Below are 10,285 nucleotides of genomic sequence, written 5' to 3' on the forward strand. Positions count from 1 at the left end.
GGTACAGGGGAACGCCAGGGCCAAAGGGGGGGAGTGGGTGGGTAGGGGAGTGGGGGTGGGTGGGTAAGGGGGACTTTTGGTATAGCATTGGAAATGTAAATGAGCTAAATACCTAATAAAAAATGGAAAAAAAAAAAAAAAAAAAAAAAGAAAACTTAAAATATCTTATTACCCAACACTGAAAGACAATAGTAAATTCAACAAAAGCAAAGGAAAGCAGTCTTACAAGTTCTTACGGCACTGGGACCACGGGACAAGCTTCACTATGCGATATCCTTGTGACCACGCAAAGTAGGAACCATCAGGAGCAAAAGCAACCGTCCAGTTCTCACCACCACATTTCTTGTCAAAAGGAGCTGCTGGAGCCAAGAGTTCCCCTATAGTACGTGATCTCACTGAAACAGACAAAGACAGAAATCAGGATAGTGTATGCAATCACCGGATTCACATGGCCCCATATTATTTTGGCATTTGCTGAGATTGCCCCCTTTCCTTTTAGACATGGTTTAATTGGCTTTCTACCCCAAAACATTAGAGATGAGCTTTGTTTTGATAGTGGTTTTCAAGAGATTTTAAAATATGTCACTAGGCACGGAAGGCACACCTCAGCCCTTAGAAGGCTTACTGTTCAGGAGTTCAAGACCAGCCCGAGCCACATGAGACCCTGTGACAAAGTTTCAGTGTAGCTGGGGCTGGATGACAAATCTTTAAGGCCAACCTAGATTAAATAGGTAGACCCCATGAAAGTGGGAAGAGAAAAGAGAACAGAAGGGGAATTAAGATTATCATCACCTTTCAAGAACTATAAATCGTTAGGCATAGGTTGTCTTGCTAATCTACAAGAAGCTCTGGTTTCTATCTTCATCATTAGTACAAACCAGGTAAAGAATTGGAATTTTAAGGTCACCTCAGCTACATGGTCAGCCTGGGAAGAGCTGGAGGGCTAGCAAAATGACTCAGTGGGTACACATACCTGCTGCCAAGCTTGACCACTTGATTTCAATTCCTAGTAGCCACATGGCACAAGGGGAGAACACACTTTTACTATTCTTCACACATAATACACGCAATTTTTGTTTTCCGAGACAGGGTTTCCCTGTGTAGCCCTGGCTGTCCTGGAACTCATTCTGTAGACCAGGCCAGGCTCCAACTCAGAACTCCTACATTATTTTAAAATTTTCCTTCTTGTATGAAAATATCCTAACACCCATCACTAAGATAAAACTATTTTGCTTAAACAATGTTTTCTTTTTTAGATACTCAAATCTGCTGAATGGTAGTGGCACACGCCTTTAATCCTAATCCCATCACTCAGTTGGCAGAGGCAGACAAGAATCTCTTGAGTTTGAGGCCAGCCTGCTCTACAGAGTTCCCGGGTTACACAGAGAAATTCTGCCTTAAGGAGAACAAAGAAAAAATAAAACAAAAAACAAAAGAATTCAAAATCTTCCTTCTACCCCACCCACCTATTGAGCGGAATCTGATCTGAGAACAATCTTGACCTCATGACCTCATATGACACCTATATAGGAGTCTTCTCTAGGATACAATAGTTCTAGTTCTTTCCATCAGTCTTCAGATTATAAAGTTTTGAGTCAATTTTCTATCTTTTCCTACCTTAATTTTTACATTTTCCTGGAATACATTCCCATTAGTAGTAACCCTTAAAAAGGTGATACCCAGAACTGGAGACTACTTCCTGGTGTGGTTTAACCAAAGTGATAGAGAACCCCCACTTCTTCAAAAGGGAGCAACATAGAATAAGCTCACATTCCTGTTACTGGCAGTCACATGAGTCTGATATAAGACTCATGAGTAGGTGAGCCTCAATGCCAGCAGAATGCATTTTCAATGCGAAACCTCAGAAGGAGCACATTGCTGCAGGCTTCCTGCATTTCTCCAAGCCTACATATACTCTTACACGGTCCTTTCACTGGGGTTCTTCTCATACTCAGCCCCCCAAACTGGGATTCCTGCTTAACTTTCATCTATTGGTCAAAATGAATTTTAGGAAGGACTTCATTCACAAATAAGGAAAACAAGTTTTAAAATTCTACTTTTTAAAAGAAGGCAATGGAAACATTCGCTTTAAAAGAGAATGCTCCCAAGTTGATCTAAGAAGAATACTTTATTTCCCAGAGATTTATATCTGTACTTTAAGGTTACTTTTAAAAACTAGTCTTGGGTACACTCATTTGGCTACTTTTCTTTATAAAGTGTTAATGAGATAGAGATGTGGCTGGTTCAAACACCAAACCCCAAGAAACAATTCACTAACTCATCTTCAAATGTAAGACATTCTAATTGTTACATAGTCAGCATTTTTCTAAGTGCCTTCACGTTTCCTTGTTAGCTAACAGACACAAACGATTTTTATACTTTAATTAGCTGCTTTAAATACTCAAGTACTGACTAGTAAAATATTATCAACCTCAAGGTTTTTCTCTAAAGTGCTTTGGGGAAAAAAAAAAGTAATGGGGCAGTGGGTGGGAACCAGCCCTAAAACCCAACCTATCTGCATAGCACTTACATCATGAGTCATCACTGAACAAGGCTAACCAGATTCAAGTTCTTCCTCACATTCCATCCTCCGATTTCACGACCAGAAAGGAAGTGTGACAGTGCCTTGTTAAAGAGGGTAGTAGCTCAGTTATAGCCTGACCTGGAACTCTTCACACACTCATGGAGTCCTGCCCCTACCTTTAGCATGGACATGAAAATCCAATTGACAAAACTGTAAAGTCAGTGTCTACTGACGATAATTTTGTTCAACGAATGTCATCCAATGGGCTCAAAGGTGACTCCTTTGAGAGAATTTAAATAATGCTAAGTGCTTTAAAGGGGCCAACGGGCAGGTCTGGCCCACGCCCTTCCACTCCCCATTGTCCAGGCTTCAGCCAGACGCGTGACAGGTCTAGCCACGGCTACATCCTCTGTACAATAGCCCTCCTTCAGCCATTCCACCTATTCTCACGGCTCCTTCCACCCCCACCCCCCCGTGTAGGTGGGCAACATATTCCCTCCTTAGAACCCTTCACTTTCATAACGCCATCCTTTAAAAAACACTAAAACTTTTTTTTCTACGCCGCTGACACCTCTCCAGGTCCCTTTCTCAATAGAGTACCGGACATACAGATGCTGCTGTTCCTGCTGCGCCTCAAAAAACACAAAAGTTCACAACTTCTTCCCACCAAAGAGAGCCTAGGATAGACCACTTAGCCTATGCTAGTAACTCTCCAGGTCCATTCGATATCCAAGACACAGCCGGGAGAATCCCAGGACGTCCGATCCGCACCCCAGCTGTGATGGTGTCACTAGGGTTTGCCCGGCGCTGAGCAAACTCGGGAGGCCCGCTCTGGGTCCATTCACTCCCGGCCGACGCCCATCGCGGGACCGCTTCCTCCCGCCACGCAGCGTCAGTCCTTGCTCCTCTCCATTTCTCCGGAGCCCGGGCATCCGGTCCCCCGCGCTCGTGGGCCTTGGCATCGGACTTCCCCGTTCTCCCATCCCCCACCCCCGTTTTCCCCCCGGGCCCCGGAGCCAGCCCCTTCACGCTCTGCCGGTAGACCCCGCGCTCCCCCTCCATCCCGAGCCTCACCGATCTCTTTCTCGTTAACCCTCGGGGGAAAGCTGGCCATCTATGGGGCACCGTCTGATTCCGGGAACTCGATTCGGACGCGACAACAGAGAAGGGACTCAGCGGGGGCTGAGGGGCGTGACGCGGGCTCAGGCTCTCCCGGGTGTGGAGACTGCAGAGAGAGCGCGGGCGGCCGCTGCGGCTTCTGCGGACTGCCCGGAGGAAATCACCGGAATGCCTGGAACAAAGCCACCGGGTCACACTCAGACAAAAGAGCCGGCGCGCCTTCCACTCACAGACTCACACAGCCCGCCAATGCTTCCGCCGCCAAACCAGACACTGAGACAAGATGGCGGGCGGCACTGATAATATCTGGGAGGCGGGGTGTAGTGGGTGACGTCAGACCATCAGGCCCCGCCCCTCGACGCAGGGGACGTGATGGTCTGGATTCACGGACGGGCGTGAGCCCTCAAAGCGCGACCTGCGGGCATTTTCGAAGTCGAAGGCTCATTGCCAAGGGCAAGCCCGGGATTATATAATGCACGTGACCGAACCGGAAAGGGCAAAGTAGACGTTTCACGTGCTTAATCCCTTTTAGCTACGTCTCTGGCTCCTTAGTACCTGGGAAGTGAAGGTTGCGCTGAAGAAAGATATGATGGAAACTAGCATAGTGGTGTCCAATTGGTCAGGACAGAACAAACTGGTTTTAGGAAAGACTCAGTTGATGAAGGAGACCCAGGGTGATGGGCACCTCTGAGGCCTCCCCAAGACTGCCTCTGTTCTAATTGGTCCCTAAAGTCAGGTCTCCTGAAGAGCTGGCCAATATGACCTCTACCTCAGAATCTGCCCTTCTTCCACAGAAGTTGAGGTCTCTAGGAAGCAGCTAGCTATTCCACATCATTGTTTGGGTGTGCCCCACATCTCAATCTAAGTACCATCTATAAATGATGTCATTGCATTTTAGTGGCCCTTGCGGGACTCTTTCTTCCAAAGGATAACAGATAACGGCTTAGATTTTCTCAGATACTCCTGGAAGACAGAATTGCCCAGCATAACTTTAGATCTCAAACACCATAGGTAGTGCATGTACTGTGTGCATGTCCCTTTGCCCAAGGTAGAAATTCTTAAGATCATGATGATTAATAGAAATAAATCATCCCCTTCTTTAAAAAAAATTACTTGGTTACTGCTTGACAATATGTTTGTCCAGAACTTCATGCACGGCAATGGTGCTGCCTGACGAACAGTAGAAGGAAAAAGAAAATTCAATCTTGTCAAATACAGACCATTATTGTCCCCTAATGTTTTTAGCTTATTTATTTATTATGTGTGTATGAGATATGTGCATGTTTTTGAGTCTTTTTTTTTTTTTGAGAGTTCATGTGTCTTAAATGCTTCTGTGTGAATGCAGGCATTCAGAGGTCAGATGACATCCTAGGATATGAGTCCTCACCTCCCACCTTTCCTGAGACAGGGTCTCTCATGATTTCAGTGCTTGTATACCATGCTAGCTGGCCCTGTAACTTCCCGACTCCCTGACAGCCCTGTTAGAGTGAAGGGATTGTAGAGTAGTAGTCTGTAATCTCCTGCCTTCTGCTTTAACCTGGGTTCTGGGCTTTCGAACGGTCAGGTTTGCATTTTCACCTCTGAGCCATCTTCCCAGCTATTTTTTTTTTGAGTTTTCATACAAAAATATGCAGATTTCACAAACTTGCAGGGCTGGAGGAGGGGGGTATAGCTCAGTTAGTAAAATATTTGTCTAGTATACAGGAACCATGGAGTCCAGCTCCAGTTCCTCAGAAACCTAAAGCAAATGGTACATGCTCGAAAGCCCAGCTCTTGGCAAGCAAAGGCACAAGAATCAAGAACTTAAGATCACTTCTGCTATATAGCAAGTATGAGGCCAACCTGGCTCCAAGACTCTTATCTTCAAACAATCTGGAAGGCTTCAGGAATTCGTGAGTCAGCCTTGCTCGGGAGTTATGCTGATTTGTTTGGTTGTTGGTTTGGTTTGGTTTTTTGAGACAGGGTTTCTTTGTGTAGCCCCAGCTGTCTTGGAATAGCTCTGTAGACCAGGTTGGCCTTGAACTCCAAGAGATTTGCCTGCCTCTGCCTCCCAAGCACTGGGATTAAAGGTGTGTGTCACCACTGCTGAGCTGACACTGTTGTTTAGTACAGACATTGCCCAAGTGAGCACCCTGTTAATATTTTTTGGCTAACTGCTGTAACTCCCAACTAATTACACTACACCATAGAAATCCATGGAAAATAACCATTCTTGAGAGCCTGCTTGTGAGTTATATTTTCTTACCTTTCTTTTCATTATTTTGCTTGTGAAGTATTTGAAGGACTTTTTCACAGAATTGTTTAACTCCCACTTAATGTGAGTAGCCTATAGATGCCTTGAAGATTTTCTTAACTACAAAGTGTGACCAGTAAAATGAAAAATAATTGTCTCATTTGTGTGCCCATTGGTGATTATACCTAATATTTGTAGGGTCATGTTACGTTGTGGGCATTGGGGTGCATCAGTGCTTCATTAATTAACCATTTAACATTCGTGACAAAGCGAGGAGCTCACTTGCCATTGGGAAGGTCAACATGGTTAATATAACAGGCTCTAAAATCATCTAGGAGACAAACTTCTGGACATGTCCATGAGAAAGGGTCTAGATTTTGGGGTAGGAAGACTCACCCTAAATTTGGGCAACATCATTCCCTGGGCAAGGGGTGGAGTGAATTAAAAAGACAAAGCTAGGGCTTAGAGAGGTATCTTAGTGGTTAAGAGCACTGGCTGTTCTTCCAGAAGATCCGGGTTCAATTCCCAGTACCCACAGATGGCTCACAACTGTCCATAAATCCAGTTCTAGGGGACTTCTTACCACCTCAGGTGCTGCACACATAGGATAGACACACATACACTCAGCTACACAAATAAAATTAAAAACTCAATCACTACACATTCATTCACTTAATCTCATTCTGAAGTTATTCGGAAGCATTGCTCTGTGTAGCTGTGTGCTGTGTGGCTTTGCCTTTGGCCAGTTTGACACAAACTGCACTCACTCAGAAATAGGGAGCCTCAGTTGAGGTGCTGTCTCCATCCGATTGGCCCGGGAACATGTCTATGGCCATTTTCTTGATTAGTGATACAAGTGAGAGGGCTCAGCCTATTGTGGGCAGTGCCACTCCTGGGCAGGTGGTTCTGGGTTTTATAAGAAAAACAAAAGCCCCAAACAAGCAGTATTCCTCCATAGTTTCTGCTTTGGTTTCTACCCTGCAGAGTTTCTGCCCTGGCTGTTTTCCATGATGTACTGAACCCTGTAAACAGAACAAACCCTTTCCTCCCCAAGTTGCTGTTGGGCAGTGTTGGTCACAGCAACAGAGAAACATATTAGGGAATATAGTGTAGTAGTTTGTATATGTTGGGCCCAGGGAGTGGCACTATTAGAGGGTGTGGCCCTGTTGGAGTAGGTGTGTTACTGTGGGTGTGGGCTTTAAGATCCTTATCTTAGCTGTGTAGAAGCCAGCCTTCCACTAGCAGCATTTAGATGAAGATGTAGAACTCTCAACTCCTGAACCAAGCCTGCTTGGATACTACCATGTTCCCACCTTGGTGATAATGGACTGAACCTCTGAACCGGTAAACCAGCAGCAATTAAATGTTGTTCTTTATAAGACTTGCTTTGGTCATGGTGTCTGTTCACAGCAGTAAAACACTAAGACATATAATATGGCCAGCTGTTGGGGGAGAGTATTGGAGATTAGACCAAGGGCATGAAGCTACATACCAGGCAGGTCTTCTGTCCTTTCTTTCCTTCCTTGTTTTTCTTCCTCCCTCCCACTCTCTTTCTTTCAAGACATGGTCTTCCTCTGTGGTCCATGTTGGCCTTGAATGGACCATAAGCCCAGGAATAGTCTCAAACTCATGATCCTCCTCTCCCTACCTGCCATACTGAGATTAAAGGCAGGTGCCAGCACCCGTGACTAAGATGGATTTTATGTGTAGCTTATGGACAAGGTGGCTGCAGTCCCCTGACACCATGAATATCAGCAGGTCACAGCTGTCACTCGGCTTTGTTCACTACAATTTAGAACTACTTAGGGGAGTTACTGCCAGCATCTGCATCTCTGGGGTGGTCCTTCATTATCAGTGTCCTCAAAGACCTTCTAGGATAATTGCAAGGAGGGAAAACCTATTTTGGCTCTCGGTTGTTTGTTTGTTTTTAAACACCCAGGAGATGTATTTATTTATTTATTTATTTATTTATTTATTTATTTATTGTAAGTACACTGTAGCTTTCTTCAGACACACCAGAAGAGAGAGTCAGATGGTTGTGAGCCACCATGTGGTTGCTGGGATCTGAGCTCAGGACCTTTAGAAGAGCAGTTGGTGCTCTTAACCGCTGAGCCATCTCAGCAGCCCCTTGGCTCTCAGTTTTAGAGGGTCACTCCTCCATGGCTACTGTGCTCCATGAATTTAGACCAAAATGTCATGGTAGCAGAAGCATGGAGCAGGAGAGGTTTATCACCTCGTGGTGAGCAGGAGGCGGAGTGTGAAGACGACAAGGAGTCAGCAATGACCTTTAGGGGCGCTCCTCCACTGACCTACTTCCTCCAAACAGGCCTGGCCTTCTCAGGTTTCCACAGCCTCCCAAAATAGTGGCACTGGGTGGGAACCAAGTCTTCAACACAGTAGTCTATGAGGGACACTTCAGATCCAAACCACAAACTTCTTTAAGTCTCTGAAGTTTCTCGGATGGAAAACCGGAGAGGTTTAAAATGGGGCAGACTTCTAGAGCTTCTTCAATCTTTGTTTTGAAAAAAAACAAAAACAAAAGCAAAAGTCATCTGCTTCCCGTAACTATGGGGATGTGATATTCACTGAAAGCAACAGTGCAGCTGAGACTAAGACAAAGGCAATTGTCAGGCATGGTGGCTTGTTCATTCCCATTACCCAGGAGGCAGGTAGGTCTCTGTGTGTGTAGATGCAATATTGCTAAGTAATTGGGCCCATACTTGAATATGACAACTGTTTCCTCCTCTTGAGTTCTGGGATTAGATGCCAAAGGACCACTCTTCAGAAAATACCTGTAAAAAGCAACACCTCTCAGCTTGTAAATCATGACCCTTTTTTTTTAGGAGGGGTGGATCTCAAATGACCCTTTCACATGGGTCACCATAAACCATAACTGAAAACACAGACATTTACATTAGAAGCCATAAGAGTAGCATCATTACGGTTGTGAAGTAGCAAGGAAAATAATGTCATGGTTGAGGGTCATTACAACACAAGGAACTGTATTCAAGGGTCGCAGCAGTAGGAAGAGTGAGAACTACTGATGTAGAGGCTAAAAGAATTGCTTGGTTTTTCCTTCTCAGTCTTCTCTATAATTGTTATGATAGCCCCTACAAACTAACCCATAGCTAAACGAAAGATTTTATCTAAAAGCGTCCCCAGTTTGGGGTCTGGAGAGATGGCTGCATGGTTAAGAGTGCTTGACTCTTTCAGAGGACCCAAGTTCAGTTCCCATCACTCAGTCAGACAGCTCACAGATGCCTAGAGCTCCAGTCCTTAGGCACTGATCCTCTCTTCTAGCCTCTCTAGGCACCTGCACTCACTTGCATGCATCCCACACCAACACACACAAATACTCATACATTTTTTTTTTTAAGTACCAAGGTTTGGATCCTGGTCTGGGAGTTTCAAATGAGGGGAACTGCAGTGCTAAGTCTAAGATTCTAGATTAAAGAGAAACAATTTTCTGAGGATTCAGATGCACAGATGGAATTTAAACATACAAACACATGCATCAATAAATGCTAATAGGCAGGCACAGTGTAGTGGCAGGCTCAGTGGTATAGGGGCAGGCTCAGTTGTGTAGGCCTTTAATCCCAGTGCTTGGGAGGTTCAGACAGGCAAATCTCTGTAAATTCCAGGCCAGCCTGATCTACATAGCAACATAGCAAGATTCAGACCGATCCTGGCTACACAGTGAGATCCTGTTTCTTTCTTTTTTTTTCTTTTTTTTTCTTTTTTTTTTTTTTTTTTTTTTTTTTTTTTTTTTTTTTTTGGTTTCTCGGGACAAGGTTTCTCTGTGTAGCCCTGGCTGTCCTGTCCTGGAACTCACTTTGTAGACCAGGCTGGCCTCGAACTCAGAAGTCCGCCTGCCTCTGAGATCCTGTTTCAATAAATAAACTAACTAACCTCTGAGAGGGAGTAGCATCATAGTCAAACTCATACTGAGAAGGGACCTTAGAGACTCCACACTATGATCCTAGTTTCTAAACCCCATTCTCATTATCTGTAGATTGGGAATTGCTTCCTGGTATAATCAAAAGACAATCAAGAAGAGAGTCGTTTCCTGTATACATATTTATTAATGTAAAAAGTTTATTACACTTTTAGCCAGGTAGTAGTGGTGCACACTCTTGATCCCCCCACTTGGGAGGCAGAGGCAGGCGGACTTCTGAATTTGAGGTCAGTCTGGATCTACAGAGTGAATTCCAGGACAGCTAGGGCTACACAGAGAAACCCTGTCTATAGCCCGGTGTGGTGGGTGGCACACTTCTTTAATCTCAGTGCTCAGGAGGCAGAGGCAGGCAGATTTCTGAGTTCAAGGCCAGCCTGGTTTACAAAGTGAGTTCCAGGGCAGCCAGGGCTATACAGAGAAACCCTGTCTCGAAAAATCAAAAAACGAAATGAAA

The 10,285-nt window shown here is 44.9% G+C and overlaps 1 protein-coding gene across 3 annotated transcripts in view; it reads right to left on the reverse strand.

The window, feature by feature from the left end:
- The window catches only part of Wsb1 (WD repeat and SOCS box-containing 1), a 15,328-nt gene extending 11,373 nt beyond the window's left edge, over nucleotides 1-3,955 (reverse strand). For 2 of the 3 annotated variants that reach the window (XR_003949534.1, XR_003949533.1), the window contains exons 1-2: nucleotides 3,599-3,955; nucleotides 227-395 (exon numbers count right to left, since the gene is read on the reverse strand). Coding sequence is in view for 1 of the 3 variants with exons in the window: in NM_019653.3 (NP_062627.3) it covers nucleotides 227-395; nucleotides 3,599-3,638 (209 nt within the window). In the remaining 2 variants the exon portion in view is untranslated. The remainder of the gene's footprint in view (nucleotides 1-226; nucleotides 396-3,598) is intronic. The other variant, NM_019653.3, reaches the window with a different exon arrangement.
- Nucleotides 3,956-10,285: the final 6,330 nt, after the last annotated feature.

This window comes from Mus musculus, chromosome 11 (assembly GCF_000001635.26).
Source record: "Mus musculus strain C57BL/6J chromosome 11, GRCm38.p6 C57BL/6J".
In the NCBI taxonomy this organism is placed as follows: Eukaryota; Metazoa; Chordata; class Mammalia; order Rodentia; family Muridae; genus Mus; species Mus musculus.